The sequence below is a fragment of the Pteropus alecto genome, unplaced genomic scaffold, assembly GCF_000325575.1.
Source record: "Pteropus alecto unplaced genomic scaffold, ASM32557v1 scaffold191, whole genome shotgun sequence".
In the NCBI taxonomy this organism is placed as follows: domain Eukaryota; kingdom Metazoa; phylum Chordata; class Mammalia; order Chiroptera; family Pteropodidae; genus Pteropus; species Pteropus alecto.
The window spans coordinates 622,330-644,313 of record NW_006434181.1 but is presented as its reverse complement, the minus strand read 5'-3'; the positions used below and the strand labels follow the sequence as shown (position 1 = coordinate 644,313).

The following is a 21,984-nucleotide window of genomic DNA, read 5'->3' as shown; positions in this document are numbered from 1 at the left end:
AAACTTCACAGTTAGTGGCAGGCAAATGGTAGTATGCTAAGGTATGAGTATTGTCTTTGTCCTGGGGGAGAGGTGGGCTGAAAGAAATGAAGTGAGCTGGCATGACCACCTTTGTTTTGGAGAAAAGATTTGGGTGGAGCTGTGCAAGCTGCAAGGGCAGGGAGGGAGGCAGTTGGATGTGGAGGCTAGGAGGGTCTTCTGGGGTGTGGCAATAACAGGTGTGAAATAAAGCAGGCAGGGGTGCAGAGCACTCACTGTCCTTGGCATTAAGCCCTCATGTGTCCCACTTCTTTACATTCAATTGTTACAAATGAGGAAATGGGGCCTCACAGACTAAGTGACTTTGGTGATAGCCAGATGACTCAAGTCAACTCAGTGTGCTGGAGCTCAGGGTGAGACCAGAAGGCTAGGTGAGAGGGGCGTGGCTAGGGACCTTGAGTGGACAGCCTCTCTGAAGGCTGTTCTGGCCCTGCTCAGAGGATTTATCCAGCACAAGTTGAACAAAGGAGCCTAGTCTTCCCCAGACCTCAGCTTGCAGCATTTTCCCTATTCAGGGATGAAGAGCCTGATTTGGTAGCAGGCCCTACCTGCTTCTTGGAGCTTCTGTCCCCTGCCCTCCAGCTGCTGGGCATCCTGGGCTGAGAGTCCTTTCACAAATGGACAAGGCCAGGCATGGCGGCTCTGTGCCTCTGCAGAAAGAGTGCCTGGACCTGAGACACTCTTCATCCGTCCCCCTTCCTCCTCTCTCCCCTGCCCTCAATGTCTGACCAGTGACAAAGCGCAGATCAAAGGTGACCAGCTCTTTATGCTTTTCCCTGGCCAGACAACCTCCTCCCACATCAGCAGAGTTCCTTGTTCCTCTTCTGGCCTCTGCAGCTCTCTCAATGTCACTCTGGTGTAGGCATGAGTCTGTCTTGTTCTAGGAAGACCCTGTTTGCTATTAGACCCTGTCTTGGGCTCACTAAGAGAGGAGCTACTGGTCTGAATCTGCATATGGCAAAGGTGCACAGACCTCTAGGGACATGGCCCTGTAGCTCCCAGCCTCAGCTGTGACAAACCCTTCATTTCTCATCATTTTCACCAGATCTTTGCACACTTGTACTATTATTTACCCAACAGTTTTCTTTAAATACATATGCTTAAAAGGGAAACTTCACATGATATCCTAAAGAGAAAACCAGAGTGGCTTGTCATAAACAGGAACCTGATGGTAAAAGTAAATACAATGAAGAAAATGCACTGAATCCCTAGTTGTATACTGCTACTATGGAAGGGTCTGAATCTTGGCCCTATGTGCAAGTTCCTTTGAGGGAATCTAAGGCTCTCTGCAATGTAATCAAAGGACTGCCAGAAAACTGAAAAAAGAGAAGATTATTACTAAGGGATTCAACATTATATAATAATATGAGAAGTGGTTTTAATCAAATGAACAGCAATTTACTGTTTGCTAATTTCCAAGCAGAAAATATATGAGAGAATTAATGAACACACATACAATAAATCTATAGCTCTATGTCCATGCCTCTATATAAATTTTCATTTCTAGTTTCAATGGTTTATGATTTCTCTTTCAAAAATCCCTCCAGGTTTGCTCTGTGGCCACGCATACAATTAGAATCTCGATAATATAATATTACATAGAATCTAAATGCCATGAGAGTAAGGATTTTGCCTTTCTTAACTCATTGTTATATCTCCAGGCCTGAAAACAGTACATAGTATTCTACAAATTTTTTTTGAATGACTACTGCTGAATACTCGGTTTTTATAAATGTGGCATAGACGTAGGAAAAAGTATATATTCTCTATTCGAGGGATATAGGGTTTCTACCTGCCTATCTAGAAATCAGGCATAATGACGGTATTATGCCTCTTTGTCTTTATCTGCTGTCTAGTACGCCTGTCACATTCTGAAATATGCACTGTAAAGTGTTCCACAGTAATTATCATTCCATTTTTCTAATCAAGTTCTTCTTGAATTTCTAATAGGTTTTGTGCTCACAAGTTTGTAACTGTGTTTTTTATCATTACATGATGATATTAATGAAATTAATATTACCACTCATGCTTTTTTTGGTTTATTGTCACCTGACACCTTTTTGCCCATCTATTTTTAACCTTTGTTTATCACTTTGCTTCTTATAAATAGCATATAACCAGATTCTGTGTTTTTATCCAATGTATCAGTCTCTGTGTTTAAATAAGATAACTCAGCCATTCACATTTAGTATGACTGATGCTTCATTTTGTTCCTTCTGTTTTTGCTATTATTTATGAACAATGTTCTTGTTTTCTTTATTTTTGTTTTAATCAAATTTATTCTAGTTTTTCCCTCTGTGAATGTGGAAGCTCTACTATACTTTTTCATTCCATTCATAGTTTCTTTCCCTTTCTCTGTGTTCATAATCTTATACACATTTCTATATTTTTACTTGAAAATGGGATACTAATGATTTCCCTCAGACCAATACACTCTAATTCCCTTCCTTCTCTCCCTAGAACACCTTCATTTCCCTTCTCCCTGCTGGGGTGAGACCTTTGAACTGGCTCTGTTAACCTGAGCCCCATCCCAGGACTTGACTCCTAGGAAACGCAGAGAGAGAGCAGAAGACTTGTAGATGTAGGTGATGTCAGACCTTTCCTTGTAGGATGTGCACTCTATTTCAAGACTCTTATTTACCATTTAGATTAGGGGTCGACAAACTATAGCTAGAGGGCCAAATTCTGCCCACTATCTGTTTTTGTATGGCCTTTGAGCTAAGAATGGCTTTTATATTTTCTGATGGGTTGAAAAACATCAAAAGAAGACTATTTCATGATATATGAAAACTATAAGAAATTCAAATTTCAGTGTCTATAAGTAAAGTTTACTGGCACTCAGCCACACCCACTCATTTCCATCTTGTCTACTCAGCAGAGGTGAGCAGTTGCAACAGAGACTTCCAGGTACACGTTTTAGTTATTTACTTGTATTACCAGTGCACATCCACTGGAGCATAGTCAAAACAGAAAAAGTGGACTTCTAATGTCACACTTTTAAAGTTCTATGGGGTATGGATATTATTTATCGAATTACATAGCAAGGTGTTGTGTTTGTTATTGGCTCTGCTGACAGACTATAGCATACACTGACATCACAATGTTCTCAGCTCAAAGAAAAACAATGGTCAGAAAAATGAGAAAATTTCAAATAGTATATCTCATCACAGCAGAATTTCTTCACAAAAATAAAAATCGAGAATAAAGCTGCAACCAAAATCAGTTTCCAAGTGGCTCATTTGTTGCTGAGCAAGGAAAGCCACTTCTAGTAGTGAGTTAATTACACTATCTTTGATTAGAGCAGTTCAGAAAGAGAATCCACAAGAAAACCAGCTTGCAAGATGATTAGAAGTGGGGGAAGACCAGTTGCCCAAATGTGGAGCATTGACACCAATGAGTTAAACCACATGCCACTTCCACCAGCCTTGAGTGGCTCCTGACTGGCCCCTGTGCTTCAGAGAAGGATAATAAAGTCCTGGGGAAAGGAGTGAAATACCACTCTGGCTCCAAGCTTCAGGATTTATAATTGCACTCTAAGAGCTTAAAAAGTATTAATCATGAAAACTGCAAGCACAGAGTTAGGAACCAAGCACTCATTTCGGGCCCTTACACACTCCCCCATCTCACCCCACAGGGCAACACTGTGACAGTCCCCAGGTGCAGGGAAGTCTCATGACTGCCCCATTTCCACACTAGGGTAGAAAGGGTAGCACTGAAGCCCAGGCCTGCACATCTGCCTAGTATGCCATACAGCCTAGACCATGGTCAACCAAGCGATCTGAAAATCTCTGGGCATTCTGGGTCCTGCTTATAGCAAACAGGGACACTCCTCACAACTAGCCCACCCTTCCTGCTGTACCTGCACTAGAGTCAGCTCTTACATATGACGTCCTATGATAGTGGGGCTCCTTAGAAATAACCCTATGAGGTCAACAGTCTGCCCCTGAACAAATGAGGATGCTGAGATAAAACGGCCATCCAAAGTATGCAGTATTGCGCAGCACAGTTAGGTTTGTGCTCTGTCTGATCCCCAAGTTCAATGCCTTATCAACCTTACTAGGAAGGAAAATCTCCCAGCAAGGACACTTTGGCTTGAGTCATTTCAGCAGTGTGATTACTTGCTCCTCACAAACCCATATTCCTGTCCTCAAAGGAGATGATTGCTGCCCCACCACTGACGGGCCTGTATGGGGGCAATTATATTCATGAACACACCAAGTGGGGCATTACTCCACAATATATATGTCACCACGGGGTGACATATATATTGTGGAGTAATGCTGCTAATAAAACAAGCTAGATAAATGAGTGATACATGCTTTATCACCTTCATCTTCAGCCAGCATCTAAGGGATGGCCTATGGCTGATGGAGCACTTGCACAGGCCCCCACTTCCCAGGTTGGTCCTCAACATTTCCCAGCAACCCCAGGAACTTAGGCATATGCCACTGCTCTGCAGATGAAAAGACCAACATTCACGGAGGACAGTCCCCTGTCCAGAGAATGGCAGGTAGGATGTAGACCCAGCTCCAGGATCCACACATAGCAACCCTCTGCCTGGCTGAGCTGGAAGGCTGTGCCCGTGGAGCTGGGGATCCTGAATTCTGGACCAGTGGGCAGGTAAGGAAGGGGCTGCTTCTCATTTCCCCTACAGAGGGTGGGTTAGGTGTAGCGGTGGGAGAGGAAGAAGGAAAGGGCTTGAGTGTTCTGAGACTATGAGGAGGAGATGGGAAGGGTCTGCAATGACAAAGTTCCAGAGGAAAAAACCTGGGGATCTGGAAGAAGAAGGGAGACAGAGAAGGTGGTGGGCGATGGAAACCCCAACACTGTCTAACGCCCAAGGCCCTGGGCACCTTCTCCTGAGCACCTGCTCGGTATGTATCTGACATTGCACTGGAGTCTGCACTGACTTTGGCAGGACTAGACCAGAGGGGTGACCTCATCCCACTGTCTGAGGAACAGAACTTTAGGGCCTGCTGAGAGCCTTGGGGCACACCCCAATAGGAGTCTGAGCTACCCAACACTGGAGTCTCAGCACTGCCATGTTCGGTCAACTAAAGCCCAGTCCCAGGCCTACCCACAGCCATCCCTGACCTGCACAGGCCCTCACCCAGGCAGCCAGCCAGCAGCCAGCCAGCCCCAGGGACCGTGAGGTTTGCATGGTCATCCACCCATTCATTTGAGGCCCAGCAGGCATGAATTCCCACTCAGATCTTCAGGGACAGATGAAGAGGTTTCCAGGGCTATGGGACCCTATGTAGGCTCTCTCAGGCAACCACATCTGTCCACCGTAATGATAAGCCTACAAACTAGACTGGCTCACCCATATACTTAAGACCTGCCTCCAGTGACATCAAGTACCCCAGAAAGCCAGCAGCCTGGACTGTCCCCCTGTGTCATCTTCCCATCTCTTGCTCTCTGGCATCCCCTGCCACCATTACCCCCTACATCCCCACCTCACAGGCTGAGGATACACTTGACCCAGCCTGGCCTGCATGATCAGCCATACTCCCTCCCGTGACATTACTGGCTTGAGGAAGATATGGCAGCTACTCTGCCTGATGGAGGCTCAGACTTCACTGAGGACATGAGAGCCAGGGCCTGGCATCAGGATGATAGGGCAGGGCCCAGTCTCCCATCTAAAGGTCAGGAAGGCCATTGACATTGCTAGCTCTTAGCCCAGGTGAAATGCTACTGTCTGAAACTGGCTTACGTGAGAGGCCAGGCTTGCTCTGCGCTATGTGGGCACCTCCGCCACCTAAGTAAGAGGCGGGCAGGGACAGCTGGGCTGTGGTAAATACAGTTGGCTCCCCGACCTGGGTTTAGGCCTCAGCATGACAACTGATGGGCTGAAAGAATTTGGGCCATTCAACCACTGCAGGCCTCAGTTTCCTTGTCTAAAAATTTCAGAGGTTGATACAAGAGGTCTCTGAGGCCTTCCTGGCTTTCATCTGGGATGCCAAGCTGTCCAGCTCAACCACCCGAGAGCAACAGAAGAGCAATGGGCAGGAAGGGGCTGCTTACCCGCTCCACAAGGCCATGCTTGTGCTTCAGCTTGTACACTCTGAGCCTAGGCAGGAGGCTCTCAGCATAGTTTTTGTCCTCCAACCCATGCAGCAGGACACCATGGAAGGCCAGACGGCACATGTTGGTGTGAATATCAGCATCCAGCCTGGAGCCGATCACCAGGCATAGCCGAGGGCAGGTTACAGGCTTCTCAAACTCTACGAGGGCCCACTGCTGACGGGGGCAGCGGCTTTCTGTGGCCTGGCCCGCCTTCTCGTTGGCCTGGCCACTATCTGTCACTGCTGGCTCCATATCCTTGCAGAGGTACTGTTCCTGGAACAAGTATTCTTGGGAAAAGTCAAAGGTATCCAGCACAGGCTCGTGGTCAAAGCTGTCAGGGTCAGGGCTAAAGAACATCAGTCGACCCATGACTGTCTCATGGCCCACTGTGATGTGGAACTTGGCCTTGGTCTGCAGGGGCCCTCGGAAATATGGGATCTTCTCTACGGAGATGAGGGCTGCATAGACGGTTTGCAGGGACTCAGGGGCACACACTAGGCCACGCTCCAGCAGCTTAGGGTCAAACTGGGTGACACAGATGCCCAGCCGGTCTCCTTGCATGGCCGAGGTGACAGGCATATGGAACATCTGCATAGACTTGACCTTCTTCACCACCTGGTCAGGAGTAAGAAACAAAGCTCATGAAACCCATGAACCTGCAGAAATCATTGTCTCAGTGCCACCAACATTCACCTGGCACCTGGCATGCCAGCCAAGGGGAGCTCTGGGACCAGTCAGACTCCCCTTGGCCAAAACAGGCTCCAGACTGCAAACACAAGACCCAGGTCCACAGGACACTCTAGTACAGGATGTGGGCAGTGGTCACAGCAGCCAAATCCTGCATTACCTTAGTTTCCTCCAACCTTCTAGTCCCTGCTCCACCCCAGGTTCTATTCCCGTACTTCCTTGACTCCAGCCCTCTGTGTAGGCTTGCCACCTCACGCAGAATAGCCCCCCAAGTTCCTCAGCCTACCAAGCTATGCCCATCTGTCCCTGAAAGCCCAGGCCAAACACCACTGCTCTGGGAAGTCTGCCCAGACCTCAGTGGGCAGAATCTTTCCTTTTCTCCATGGTGCCACCTCAACCCCTCTGAATCACATTCAGCCTGCTGTGTTATCACTGCCTCATCTGTACCTGCCTGCCTGTTAGCCCGTGGGCTTCTCCAGTGCAGAGTCACTCTTCATTCATCAACATAGTCCCTGGGGGCCTGCTGTGTGTCAGGCACTGTTCTAGGAGTAGGAATAGAGCCAGGTCTCTTTCCAAAGAGCTTAGTATCCAGAAAAAATACAATCACAAATACATTAATATTAATTAAATGTATACTAATCCAAATAAAATATAATTTTCTGTGTTTAAATATATAGAATTACATAATTATGATATGTAATTACAATAGAATACAATATACAATATAATTACATAATATGTGTATTATATGTAACGTGCTATAGAGAAGGCCGGGAGAAGGCCGGGGGTCAGGGGAGGGTCTGGCTTTTCTTGACCAATGGTCAGGAAAGACCCTGTAGAGGTGATGTCTGAACTAAGATCTGATCATAGGAAGAAGGTGTTCGAGGGTCCAGAAAATGTTCTGAACAGGGGAACCAATAAGTGCGAAAGTTCAGAGACTGGAAGAGGTTTGGTGAGTTTGAGAAATAAACAAAGAGGGAGGGCTGCAGCAGAGAAGGCAGGGAGGGGAGGGAAGGCAGGAGAGTAGTCACCTAGGATTTTAGGCAAAGGAGTAACTTGATTCTATCTCAGCATCTTAAATCACCACACCAACTCCACACCAGGCAATTTTTGTACCCACAGTCTGTAAATCAGGAACAGACGAGGAACAGGCTCTAATAAACATTCATGAAATAAATGAATATTCCTACTAAGATCCACTGTCTCAGGTGAGATGAAATCATGTTCATGGATTTCTACTTAAGAAAGCAGAGAAGTGTGTAATATATATCAGAAAACTTGCCATCAAAAATTGTTAAACTAAAGACAATTTTGACCTTTAGGTCACAAATATCCCCATCTACAAAGTGGGGTGTATAGAACACTCATTTTCTCTCTGGATAAAGGAAAATGCTATGCTGACACAGGCCCAGGTCCCTTCCTGGAGAGCCATAATATTCAAGTGTTTGTTTAAAGATCATTAACTACCTGACCAAGAGGTCAAGGCACAGAGAAAGTGAGAAGCACAGTGTCAAAAGCCACAGGCTAGATCAATCAAAGAGAAACATAAAACATCTCTGAAATGGTCTGTATGGACAATGGGAAACTAAGATTTTCAGGAATGCATCTCAGAGTAACTGGAGAATATTATCTTACACTAAGCGTCTGCCCCGTGAGGTAGGACCCAAATCATAACTCTTCCCCTGAGGCCCACAGCAGCCCTGTGAGCTGTCCTCTGGCCCCAAGCCTGCCTTTTCTCCTCCTGGCTAGCTTTCTAAAACACAGATCTGATGATGCAATTCTTTGGCTCCAACATGTATATGGGCTCCTGACTTCTACATTGTGACTTTCAAACCTTTTGGACAGAGCTGTTGTGAACAGGAAGATGCTTTGTTCCACTAAATTTATATGGGAAACCAGTCCTTTCCACCAAGTGATGCTGCTCAGTGTGGGTGGGGGCTGCCACAGTTCCAAGCACCCCTTCTACTTCTGGGGCTCCTCTGCCTTCACTGGAGCCTCCCACCACCAGGCCCGCCTTACAGCTCTTCCTGCCCCATGTTCTCCTAATTCTTTAACCAAGCTTGAATGATTCATCACATACACCGTGGTTCTATATTTCCCTGCCCTGGGCCCATGAAGCCCCTCCTCTATATGCTCCCACCTAGCTCTCCCGCCTGACCCACCTGCGGTAACTACTGCCTTGGATTTGGTGTAGAGGCTAACTACATATGTAGGACATATGCCTAACAGACAATTTGCTTTGTTTTGTGAGTTGTTGAATTTTGACTTGGCGCACGTGTTGCTAGCACGTGTGGCTCCTAAACTGCTGATGCCATAGAGCATGCAGTGGGCACAGACCACAAACCAGTCTCCTATAGATGCTCACTTGGGCTATTACCAGTTTTGTACTGGAAAACGCTGTGATAAATTCCTTCTAACATGAGAACTCCACCTGGTGCACAGTGCAAGGAGGGGTTTTGGAGGATACAGGCTGTGGACTAAACTGCTGGGTGGCAGGCAGAGTGAATGAGTGCCCACCTCAACTAAATAAATAAAGTGCTAATGTACCTTGAACCTGCAGGGCCAGAACATGCAATGGGTGCGCATCTTCTCCAGTGTTGAATTTCTGAATTTTTGCTTATCAAATTTGTATTTCCCCTTCTAAATCCTGAAGGCAGGGCTATGGTCTATCTACGGCTGCATCCTCGGTGCCAAGCATAAGAGGCTATTTACAAACCCAGCACATCTGAAGAGAATGACTACATCTGATTCTGGAAAAGAAATTCTCCTCATGGCAAAGCACACTTGGCAGCCCACTGAGCTGAGATTCTAGGCCTCCTGGGGCCTGAGAGACCCTTGTGTTTAGGAGCCTTCCTGTGAGAGAGGGCAGCCAGAGCCTGGTACCATCTGACAGGCCCACCCCCACCCATCAAGCTGATCATCAAGCTGACCATCAAGCAGGCTTTATTCAAAGCATGTTCTCTTTTCAACGGGGTTCGTTTTCTTAGGACTGAAATAATAAAGAATGCCTTAAGAGGGCACCATGAAGAACAGAAAGACAAATAGCTGCAAATCAAGATTTTAAGGGCCTAGACAGGAAATTGTGAAACAGATAAAGATGGGGACAGGGCAGCGTGGCACTTACTATGGGTTCTCACCAGGTACATGCAGATAGCATCGCCACGTGGAGTCACTGGCAAGCCCACATTCCACCAAAATGCATTTCAAGAATACAAAATTCTATCTAGGACACCAAAAATATAGAAAAGTAGATAGTTTTTGTTTGTTTGTTTGTTTGATCAACTTAAGTATGGAAAAAAACAGGCTTTCCTCTCAGTTATTTATTTTCTAGCCATCTCTTCAACAACTCACTCACCAAATATTTACTAATATTTATATCAAGTGGCTGAGACACTGTATATGTATTCACTCAACATATAAAGTTTCTCCCAAGTACCAGGCATTGCAATGATACAGGAGTGAGCAGAACAGACAGTTTGGGTCCTATGCTTAGGTAGGGGGACAATTAAATCATCAACTAATAAATGCAGAATTACAAAACCAGGAGGTGCTGTGAGACAGAATAACTGGGGGATCTACTTCTTCCTGGGTAGTCAAGGAGGGCTTCTCTGAGGAGGTGGCACTAAAGCTGACCAGCTGGGTGGGAAGGTAACTCCAGGGACTCCAAGCAGAGGGAAGAGCAGAGGGGGCTTAAGCCCCTGAGGTGGGAAAGAACGTGGCCTGTTTGAGGAACTAAAAGGCAGCAAGGCTGGCTGCGGGGAGTGGAGTTAGTTTGGAGACACAGGCCAGCCACATGACTTTAGCATGTGAAAGACAACAGAAAGCCACCAGTGGTAGTGGGCTGAGCAGAGGGAGGATACCTTCTAATGTGTACTTTTAAAGGATCACTTTGACTGCACAGTATAAAGTACAGATGCGGGGAGGGAGGGAGCTGGAAAAATAAGAAGAGGGAAACTAGAAAAGAAGAGACCCAGAGGGTTCTTTCAGCAGTAAACTGATGGGACATGGTCATGGACTGGATGTGGGATGAGGAGAGATTGGATGATAGAGAAGAACTCCAGACTTCCAGTCTGAGAAACCGCCTCACACTATGTGAGAAGGAATAGGGACGCGGTTTCAAGAGAGGCAGCTGAGTATTCTGTGAACAGGAGATGCCTGAGAGGCAGCATGAGGAAAGGCGGTGGGCAGCCGATGAGCACAGATGCCAGAGTTCTGGGAGAGGTAGAGGTTAGGAGTTGGGAGAAGACTCACACACCTGACTGCCTCCTGCTGTTTCCACCTGGATGTCCAGTGGCATCTTCAGCCTATTACACCTAAGACCTAATTACTTCAGTCTTGTCCTCAGAAATGGCAGCTCCATGTTTCCAGATACTCAGGGGAAATACATAGTTCCATCTTAGCTCTCTTTGCTCTCCTTGCTCAATCAGTCATCAGGTGAACTAGTGAGCTTTACTTTCAAAACAGACCTGAGCGCTTCTCACTGTATCCACTGCCCACCCTGGTCTCTGGCCCACATGGTTTTATTGCCTCTCCCCTTGCAGTTCATTTTCCATAGTGCAGCTTAAACATAAGATGACATGACACTGGCATTTTGCCTCCAAACTGTCCACTGGCTTCCCATCTCACTCCGAAAAAGCTAATGTCCTTACTATGACCACAAGGCCCTATGATTGGCCTGTTACTTCTCTGAATTTATTTGCTGTGATTCCCCCTGCCCTCCACCCCTGTTCATGTCACTTCAGTCACATGAGCCTTCTTGCTTCTTGCTCCCTAAATATGCCAAGCATGTTTCTACCTCCGAGCCTTTGCATTTGCCAGTGCCTCCAACTGAAATGCTCTTCCCCCAGATATCCCTATTTCTCTTTTCTTCATTTCCTTCTTGTCTCTTTATCAGAGTCCATCTTTGACCCCAACAATAATAGACAGGACCACCATACTCCCAATCCTCTCTATCTTCTTTTCCTTATTTTATTTTTCTTCATAGCACTAACCACCACCTGACATATATTTGTTTACTGACTATCTCTCCATGTTAAAATGTAACCTCTATGATGAAGAGGGCTTTGTTTTTATCTTTGCTTTTTAAAAAATTTTTATCTCTAGTGTCCAACGCACTGCCTAACAAATAAAAGACCACAACACATATTTATAGAATAAATGAATGGAGCCATGGATGGGTGCAACATTGTTCCTACCCTTGGACAGTTCTAGTCCAAGTCTGGGATCTGTACATCCACAAAGGTCCATGGAGATACACGCTTATGCTGTGGGAGGAGGACCAGCCCTGAGACTGGCTGGGCAGTTAGAGGTTCCAGACGACCCCTGGGTAAGGAGCTTCCTATGCTGTGGGAGGAGGACCAGCCCTGAGATTGGCTGGGCGGTTAGAGGTTCCAGACAACCCCTGGGTAAGGAGCTTCCTAAGCAGAGGAGAAGCAGGGCTGAGGCTCACCAAGGTCCTTAGTTTCCCTAGCAGTGTGCGGTTAGAATGGCAGCAGAGAAAGTCAGGTGGCAGAGCAAGAGGGGCACTGATGCTGGACACCATCTGAGAGGGACAGGAAGGGACCGCCAGGCAGTCCCTAAGTGTGGCTCCCCACAGGGCATGGTTGTCTCTTCCTCCCGTCCTTTCCATCTCTCTGGCACCAAGTACTTCTGGGGAAGGGAGGAATGGAGACCCAGGGAGGGAGGAAGAAATACATCAAGCAAGCAAATAATTTTTAAAACCTAAGTTCATGCTTGCTAAGCAGTTTGGTCCCTTTTGATTAACAAAGAAGCTTTATTATCATTTGGGTCAGTTATTCTTCATAAAAACCGTATAAGGCAGGTCAATATTTTTACATTCGATTTTATGGATGAAGAAACAGAGGTTTTTGATGCCTCCAAGGTCACAAAGCAAATAGGCTGAGACTTGGGACAATAAACTCTAGGACGAAAGGGAGGCCTGACATTCCACAGCCCTGTATCCTGACCAGCTGAGCAGAAACCGCGCCATGGGGTGCTGGAGCTGGGGAACAGAGTGGCTCTGCCCTGCCAGGAGCTGTGGGGTCTGGATGACTGACAATGTAGATAGATGCCCCGATAGCATGAACCCAGAAAGATGGCTCTGGAGAAGTAGTAGAGGGGAGATCCCTCATCTGCCACAGAGAGGGGAGCCCTTCTTAGGCATGGAATAAAGCCAGGAGTGTCAGGCTTGCCGTGGGACCCAGGCTGGCAGAGACAGAGGCAGAGGCAGCCCAGCCCTCTCTCCTTGCAACTGCTGCAGCTACCCCAGCCAAGGTCAGCAACAGAATCCTGCTGGCAGAGCCCAGCAGATGGTTTCAGAGCTGACTTGCCTGGTGTCTGTCTTTGGGTAGCACAGTACCCCTAGCAAAGCACAGTATTCCCAGCACACGACAGACACTCAGTAAACGTTTGCTGAATGAGAGATGCAAATGAGAGAGCAAATGAACCCTTTCTATCTCTGCTCTCAGTCCTGAAGCAGTTACTCTCTCTGATCTTCTGAGTATCTACGACTTAGTTTTCCAGCGTTCTGAGGATTCTGCAGGATACTGTGCCCAGAGGACCTGGTTTCTCTTTCTGAGAATACTGAAAACTTTCAATGGAAGCAACTCGAGGTGGGAAACATCAAGTATTCATCTCTGCTTTCCATGACACCTTGCATGGAACAGCGAGAACCCAACTAATGTTCCTATGGACTTCAATATGTCACCATGTGACCCACTTAGAGGTAAGGAAGACACACTCCACATCTGTTGGATACCTACACTGCGAGGAAGCTTATAGAGCTAGGTCTATATAATTCTCCTAACAACCTTTGAGGTGGCTAACCATGATCTCAGTTTATAGACAAGGAAATTGAGTCCTTAGCAACCAGATCTGCCCATCATGACAGCCATAATCTCTTACTCTATCACACCATAAAAACATGTCTATTCTATTGTGGAAGCCCAAAATGATGCACAACCACCGCTGTGAAATTTCACTTGCATGCAGGGAGGTCTCTGGCAGCATTCCCTCTGTAGAGTAAGAAATGGACAGGCCCAACACCATCACACAAACTGTAACAGAACAGCAGTGCTTGGGATCCTCCTGGCATTCTAGAGAATCAACAGATGCTTAAAAGAAGTGGGCAAAACCCTGTGCCTAGTAGTCTTTCTGATGTACCAAGATTTTTGTAATAATGGTACTGGCTGTAATGAGATTGGAACTCTATTACCTATTGTCATTCCATTTATGAGCCTGGGAGCTCCTGGCTATGCCAAAGGCAAGGGTTGGGGCCTTGCAAGTTCATCTATCTTATTTAATAAAATGTAAATCGAAGAGGAAAAGAAACACGCAAGGTTTGACACTAATAAGCTTACAGCAGGATCAGTTACTTCAATTCAAAGAGGTTCAGACTGGAGGGGGAAAAAACGAAATAAGCTTTTAAAGATCAGTCTAGGTTTGGCTCCATTAGACCTAACCAATTTTGTTTAATAATGTTTCAATTTGGCTGCTTTTATTTCTCCCTCTTCGAGCTAGGTACAGATAAGACATCTCCTACCTAATGCATTAATTGTATCTTACACAAAAAGCCAAACTCAGGACCCTGCACAAGGAGAGGGTAGTGTGGGCCCCTGAGGCCTGCCACTGCCTCCCAGGCTGCTTTAGACCCCAACTCCCCTGGCAGCACCTCTAGGGCTGCAAGAGCTAAATGCCATATGAGCTTTGGGGATTCAATTCTTACCCACTTTTTAAAAGGAATAAAAAAAATTCAGAAAAGTACAGAGAATCAAATGATATAATAACTACCTGTGTTCCCACTACCTGGAATTGACACCAAGATTGTCTCACTCGTATTTCTGTCCAAATGAAGACCCCTAGTCATATTTCCCTCCCTCGACTCCCCTGTAGCAATTATCTTCATGAATTCTTTAAGTGTCCTCCTATTTTATACATTTACACCCATGTATGTGTCCCTAAATAGCATATATGTTAGTTTATACAAACGGTACTATATTATTGTTTAACTCTCTTTGTCTCCTTCCTTCTGTATTGTTTTAGACATCTATTCATATTGAGATATGTAGATTTATAGATCTATATATTTATGTAGATCTAGATATACTCTATCTATCTATCTATCTATCTATCTATCTATCTATCTATCTATCTATCTATCTATCTACCTACCTACCTACCTACCTACCTGATGCAGGACAGGACAAATTCCTGGGAGTGGGGAGCTCAAGCCCTGCACTGAGAGAGAAAAGTATTCTTTGCTGAATGCAAGAAAGAATTCGAATGCCAGCCAAAGTTAGAGTCAAAAGAAAAGTTTATTAAAGAAGGGAAAATGCAAAGACAAGAGAAAGCAAAGACAAAAAGCCAAGACAAGAAAAAGTCTGGAGTGCAGGTGAATACAGTTTATATATCATCCTTAGTTTCTGTGAATTATAGTTGAAAGACATCATTTACCCATTTTCCTTTGGTATGGGCATACCAAGAAAGGAAGAGTATGTAGCATGAAAGGCCTGCTGGCAATTCTCAGCCTTTGATCCATAGGTTCCCCCATGATTTTAGCCATAGGGAATAAATGATTCTATTTTGTGTAGGGCATGACTTAAAGACTGTTTTCCCTTCAAGGTGTGGGGAAATGGTTTGTTAGCAATCTCCAGCAGAAATCTTCCTTTGTTCTGCAGGTTTTCTCAAGTCTGGCTGCAGGGCTGATCGGCATATTGCAGTCTCTGAATATAGCTTGATTTAATTTTTAGTTCTCTTGCCTCCTCCATACATTATATCTATCTAGGTTATTTCTTTTTACTGCTGTGTAGTATTTCCTTTATCACAACTCCACCTTTTATTTATCCACGCCCTTACTGAGAGCCACCGGGTTGCTATTTTTCAATACTATAAATGAGTTGCAGTGACCATTCCCGTATGCATCAACTTGCACACACGCACAGAGTTTTTCTAGTGTAAGTACCTGGATGGAAAACTGTGGTATGGGGGACACATTTTTGGTTTCACTAGGTCTTACCGATTGCTCTGTGAAGTGGCTGGCTTACATTTACACCCCCACCAGCAGTGCAGGAAAGGGCCTCCTCTCAACCCTTACTAGCCCTTGGTTTTGCAGGTTTTCAACTGTTGCTAGGCTGATAGATTAAGCGTGGTGTCCCACTGCTGTCTTAATGTGTGCTTCCTCGATTACTAGGGATGGGCTCTGTGGAGCTGACTCTAAAGACCAAGTATGAAAAGCTCCTCACCTACTGTGACCCTGCCAGGCCCGACTCAGCACTTGGAGGAAGGGGTAATGCACTGTGGGGGCAGGGAAGCAATGAGGTGGGGATCTGCACAGGCCTCTCCCTACTGCCCTGGCCCTCCTCTTAGGCTCACAGCCCTCTGGGTACCAGTGCCAGGAAATGTGGTCCTGGCAGCACTTGAGACACTTTTTCTCCCACCTGGCCCAGTCTCTAGGGAATTGTACAGGCTGACCAGAGATGGAATCTGTTCTAGGCAAAAATTCCATTGGGGACTCAACAAAAGACCAATTTTCCCCTGGGGAGAGAGAGGAGGGAGCCAGGGTGAGCTTCCTCTTAAGGGATCCCTACTTAACAATGAGAAATGCCCCTACGAATAGGAAAAGAGGATCTTCAGAAGCCCGGGCACCCACAGAAAACCAAAGATCCAATTCTAGGCTCAGAGATGGAACAGGGCTTTGCCTGTCTGTGTATCTGTCTGCTTCAGTTCCTCCTCTCAATCCCTGGCCCCAGCTGTGATCAGTGTTGCCCAGGATGCACCAGAATGCACGTATATCTTCCCCATTTGTAGTCTCTCCCACCCTCCCTAAACCCCTTACCCCAAGCCAGCTCAGATCAACTGCTCAGAGTCTTGGAGCACCCTACAACATTCCTTACAGCGCTCACAGCGCCTTACCATAATTTCCAATAGGTGACTGTGTGTTTCATTATTTTCTGTGGGGCTCCCATACGAGGTGGATGAACAGTCGCTGTGGGCAAGCTAGTTTTATTTTGCTCACTGCTGGTCCCTGCACAGTGCCTGCCCCATGGTGGGCACTCAAGGAGGGAGGGAATGGATTTGGTTTCCTACCATATAGCCTGCCAAAGGCTGCTGCCCCTCCATGGCGACCTCACAAACAAACGATGATTATTAACCTCCCATTCGCTGCAACAATGGAGAACCATAAAAGTGACAAGGGGCCTGCCAGAAAGCTTTATGCTCCTCCTCCCAGCCACCCTCCACACATTTGTCATCCCATAAAACTTTAAATTGAATTACACCAATGCGTGAGTCTTCTTTTTTCCATACAACTGGGGCTTTGTTTTTAACGACATCCCTGAGCTTTGGGAGAGGAGGGGTATGGTAAGGAATCTTTGGGAAGCAAGCCAAAGGAGCCAGCTCTATCTTCAGGGCTGGGCCCAGAACAACTATCACTGTGGAGCAGTGAGCACAACCACACCACACCTGAGAGCCCTGAGCCTACACAAGGAACTCAGGTAAACCTTGGTCTCAAAGGAACAGGTACAAGTGGACAGAAAGGTACCCATAGCCCTGAGGCTCCTTTTTCTTTTATCTGGACTTATAAAAGCCACATCACCTCCTGCATGAGCATACCCCTCCCCCATGCTCCTCTGCTCCCAGCTGGGCACACTGGGCCCTTCACTCTAACTCTGAGTTTTGGGGAAGTTTTGTAACATTTCCAAGTCTGTTTCTTTACCAATAAAATGGGGCTGATGTGTCCTAGGCCACAAGGATTCTGTGAAGATTTAAGAAGGAAGCATGTGCCTAGTATCTAGCAGAGCACTTGGTGAGTGCCAGGCCCTCATTGAACATGGTGGCCCCAACCCTCGCTCTGGTCACAGCCTTTGGCTTCCTCTTCATCCTTTATCCTAGCCCATAAGCTAGCAAATCCTGACTTGGAAATGTCACTCCTGCAAAGCCACCCCTTCCCCACATTTTTCCCAGGCCACTTGCCTAGTATAGGGGCCAGGTCACTCACTCCCCACTGGGACCCGATGGACTTCCTCTCTAGCCTGGCTTCCTTCCGCATCCATTGAGGGCTCTTCAGAGCTTTCACCTGGGCCCCCAGTTCACTCCATGCCTTTGCTCCCACTTGTTTAGCCATGCCGAGTGCCTGCCGGATCACCTTTCACAGTGGCTGTTCTCCAAGGTCCATCTCCACTGTCATTGCCCACATTCCCTCAACTGGGTTTAATTCAACACATATTTGAGTAGCACCTGCTGTGAGGTAGGCCCCGCACTCCACACTGGGGATGTGGGAAGTCACAGCCCTCACCCTCCACTTGCTCACTGGCAGGGGCAGATATGTAAAGTGCTACTGAGAGAACACAGCATGTTGAGTGCCATGAGACGGGTTCAGGGGGCGAGCAAAGAGGAGGCAACATCTAAATTGTGTTTCAAAGGATGATGCCATGCAAACAAGATCAGGAGAGAGCAGACAAAGTGGGGAGTGCAAAGAGTGATGGGTGTGGTGTGGGCAGAGATCTATGGGGTGGTGCTCAGAACAAGAAGAAGCTGATGCTGGGGCAGGGCCTGCCAAAAGAGAAGGGACTCAGCAATGAGGCTGGGATTCTCACTTCTTGATACTTACCAGGGAGAAACACGCACACCTGTGCACCAGATAAGATGGCCAATAACCAGTACAGGTAATAACCACAGAGATTAGACAAGAGTCTGAGCGTCCATCAGTGGGAAAGGGCGATGTGAAATATGAAATGTCCACACTAATGAAGATACATGTGGTGGCTAGGTGGTGTAGCAGCTCTGCATGTAGGGAGGAGGTGAGATCTCTTAGACCAATGTTGGGCAAAAGTAGAAAAATGCAAAAACCATATACATCATACATTTACAAAATGGCATTATGTATTTTGATTAAGATATACATATATGTAAAGCATAAAGAGAGTTTAGAATGATACACTCAAAAGAATTAACAGAGGTCTCCTCTACATGGGTGGCAAGGATGGGGTGCAATGCAACGGGCCTTTTTCCCTTAACTGAAAGTTTCACTTTTGTTACAAGAAGGCGTTCATGAATTCATTGTGTAATTAAAAATTAATTCTTTAAAAATAAAAAGACATTTTAATAAATTAGATTTAATAAAATCAGGTCAAATCAATTCACTCAATAAAGATTGACAGCCACTCTGAGCCAGACTCCGGGCCAAGAGAAATCGAAGATAAAAGCGTGGGGCAGGGCAATGAGAGAAAAAGACATCCTTCCTAGTCTGCTAGCTCAGTGTCCTAACTATAGACTTGAGCCTCTTCCCCAGAAACACCCTGAAGGCACAGCCACAGGATGAAGAGCCAGAGGCCCCCTTACTAAAGTCTGGTCCATCCCACATTCTTCACATGGGAAACTGAGGTAACTCTGGCTAAGACAGCTGGCACAGGATGGGAGACTCTCATTCCTCCTGAAAGCTCCAGAAACAGCCATGCCACCTACAAAGAGGGCAAGGAAAAAGGGACAGTGAAAGTCTCTGAGCACTATGAAATAAAAGGGAAAGTAGTAAAATGTGAGGTGCAACGCTCAGAACAGTCCCAGCTGTACATAGCACCTAGCCCAGCAGCCAGCTTGTGGAGGCACAGTCCCAGACCAGGACAAAGAGCCAGAAGTTGTGAAGACACCAAAATGTTCTGTCCCAAATTTGAGCAGACTCCCCTCCCCCAACTCCACCTAGGTGTCCAATGACAAGGACCTATTCCTCGTGCAGTTACCAGGAGACCAAAATAAGGCCCCCATGACCACCCCCCGCTCCCCATGGTTGCTTGAGATCAATCACACTGGTCCAGCCTTTCTAAAAGGGCTAATCACTTCTGCATTTTATGTCCAAGAATACCACCTCTAGGAAAGTCTCCAAAAGGCAAAGATAGGTCATTCAAATATTTAAAATATCATCTTAACTATAGATAGCAGCTGCCTCTGAGTGATGGGCTACTTGGTGAGGTTTTTTTCTCCTAGTTTCTTTATGCTTCACAGAAATTTCTAAAATAATCATGTGTTGCTTTGATTTATGGAGGAAAGTTTTTTAAAAACTTAAATTAAAAGAGAAAGAAAGACCATCCCACCAGGCTGCAGTGATGTGTCAAACCTGCAGAAAGACAGTCAGAGTCCTTTCCCAACTAAATGCTCTTACCCAGAGGGCCTGTTGGGTGGGCATCCTGCTTCCATGATGTTTTCTCCGATCCTTACAATACCCTCCTGAGGCAGGTACCGTCATCACCATGTGATAGATGAAGAAACAGAGTCAGCAACCTGCCCAAGGCCACTTGGCTGCTAAACAGTAAAATGACACAAACCCAGCACTGCCAATGACTGGCATAGCAGACTGGCCCCAAATTTGGAGCAAAGTGAGGAAGTGGTCACAAAGATTGCTTGGGTGTTGTCGGCAAGGCTTACAAATCCTGCCCCCAGAGAAAAGAAAGGGGTGTTGCCTCTCTTCCCCAGATACGAAAGCTCTGCAGAGATCAGAGGGTCTGGGCCAGCAGCAGCAGCTGTGGGACCCAGGACCAGGGGGATGACTTAAAGAACTCCAGCTCCAGGATAAAGCAGGGCCACCAATGAAGGTCTAGAAGCTCAGCCTGCCTGTGATAAGTAAAGCTGCCTTTGAATGGCCTTTGTCTCTTTTTGTCAGGAAGCTGCCTTCTAATTTCAAAAGAATAAGCAAAGTAAGGGCTGTCCAGGAAGGAGAGGCAGCTTCATGTTTGGAAGTCTTGAAACAGTAAAAGGAAGGGTACCCTTTGCCCAAGATTTTTTTCCTCCTCCTTTCTATTTTTCTGTATATTATTTTATATTTTCCAAGTTTATTTTTAGCCTTCAATATTAGAATTTTAAAAAACTTTGAAAGCAAACATCAAATGTCTCGATTTTAAACTCAAATACATCACCTGGAATTAATTTCACTGAAAACCACAGAGGGCCTACTATGTGCCAGGACGTTCAAGGAGTTGGGCCTATGGCCAAGTACCCAACAGGCGAACAGGGCTGCGGCAGGGAGTTCACAAAAGCAGGCAGGATGGAAGTGTCAGAAGTTGAGTATCAGCAAAGAAAATAGCAACTTCTCCCGCTAGATCCTTCTTCCCTCCTCTCTGAGGTCTCTCAGGGAAAGCTCTGAGTTCCACAATAAAGGAAGGAGCTGCTGAGCCGCTGAGCCAAGGAAACCTGCGTTTTGCACTAGACACAGAGCCATCCAGGGCACTGTGCACTCCTTGGGACCTCATGCTGAGAGCACGGTGCACAGAAGTGCCCAGAAGTCCTGAGAGACAACACAATGTGCTTCTGCCTTTCCCAAAGAGAAAGACCATTTCTCTTGGCCCAGAGTCTGGCTCAGAGAAGAATAAATGCAAGATGGTACTGGAAACTGCCTGCTAGAAGTACAGAATTTCTTTGAAGTCCCAAGTTTTAGGCTTTAAGACTCATGGCACACTTTTTCTACACCATAATAGATCCATGTTTGCTTTAATATAAAAATAAAGTTTAGTATTAATTGCTCTACAAAAACTAACACTGTAGGGAACTGACCTGCTGGCCCTGGGCATTCAGTCCCTGGCACATGGTAGCATTCACCCCATCCTCTGGTCCCAGAGCAAAGAGAGAGAAAGGAGGGATATATTCAGTTGAAGGAATGTGAGCACTCACAGGCTTGGGAAGAGAGGTCCAGGCAGGCAGTGACTGCCACATAACCCCCTCGCACTCACTGCCAGCCCAGAGTACATCAAAGTGGAGTGAGGAGCCCACTGTCCCTTTATTACCTCGTTTCAGCAGCAAGTCTCGGCTGGTGTGAGCACCTGCCACACTGAGGGAGGCTCCTATCCAGAGATACATATATGCCATCCCGCCCTCCTCTTCTACTTCTGCATGGGAACATCAGGCAGTCCCAACACCAGTAGAGCCTTCTGAGGCATGGGCTGGTCACCAAGAGGGCAGCTGCTTGAGGGGTTTTTGAGGGAAGGTGCACTCTCCATGGTAGTTGCCTTGGGGCTGGCTTCAGAAGGTAGCCTCAGGCCAAGAAATTGCTCTGGCATGGTAGGGAGCACTCTGCTTTGGAATTAAACAAACTGGCCAGCTCTACTGCTTTCCAGCTGGTCAACTTTGGGCTCTTTACCCTCAAGTCTCAGCTTCCTTGTATATAAAATGGAGACGATAATACCTGCAGGGCTGTGGCAAGAATTAAGAATG

The 21,984-nt window shown here is 46.5% G+C and overlaps 1 protein-coding gene across 2 annotated transcripts in view; it reads right to left on the bottom strand.

Moving 5' to 3' along the window:
- The window catches only part of EEFSEC (eukaryotic elongation factor, selenocysteine-tRNA specific), a 241,187-nt gene that overhangs the window by 56,340 nt on the left and 162,863 nt on the right, over nt 1–21,984 (bottom strand). For both annotated transcript variants that reach the window (XM_015587143.2, XM_015587145.2), the window contains exon 5: nt 6,064–6,720. In XM_015587143.2, the coding sequence (XP_015442629.1) occupies nt 6,064–6,720 (657 nt within the window). The remainder of the gene's footprint in view (nt 1–6,063; nt 6,721–21,984) is intronic.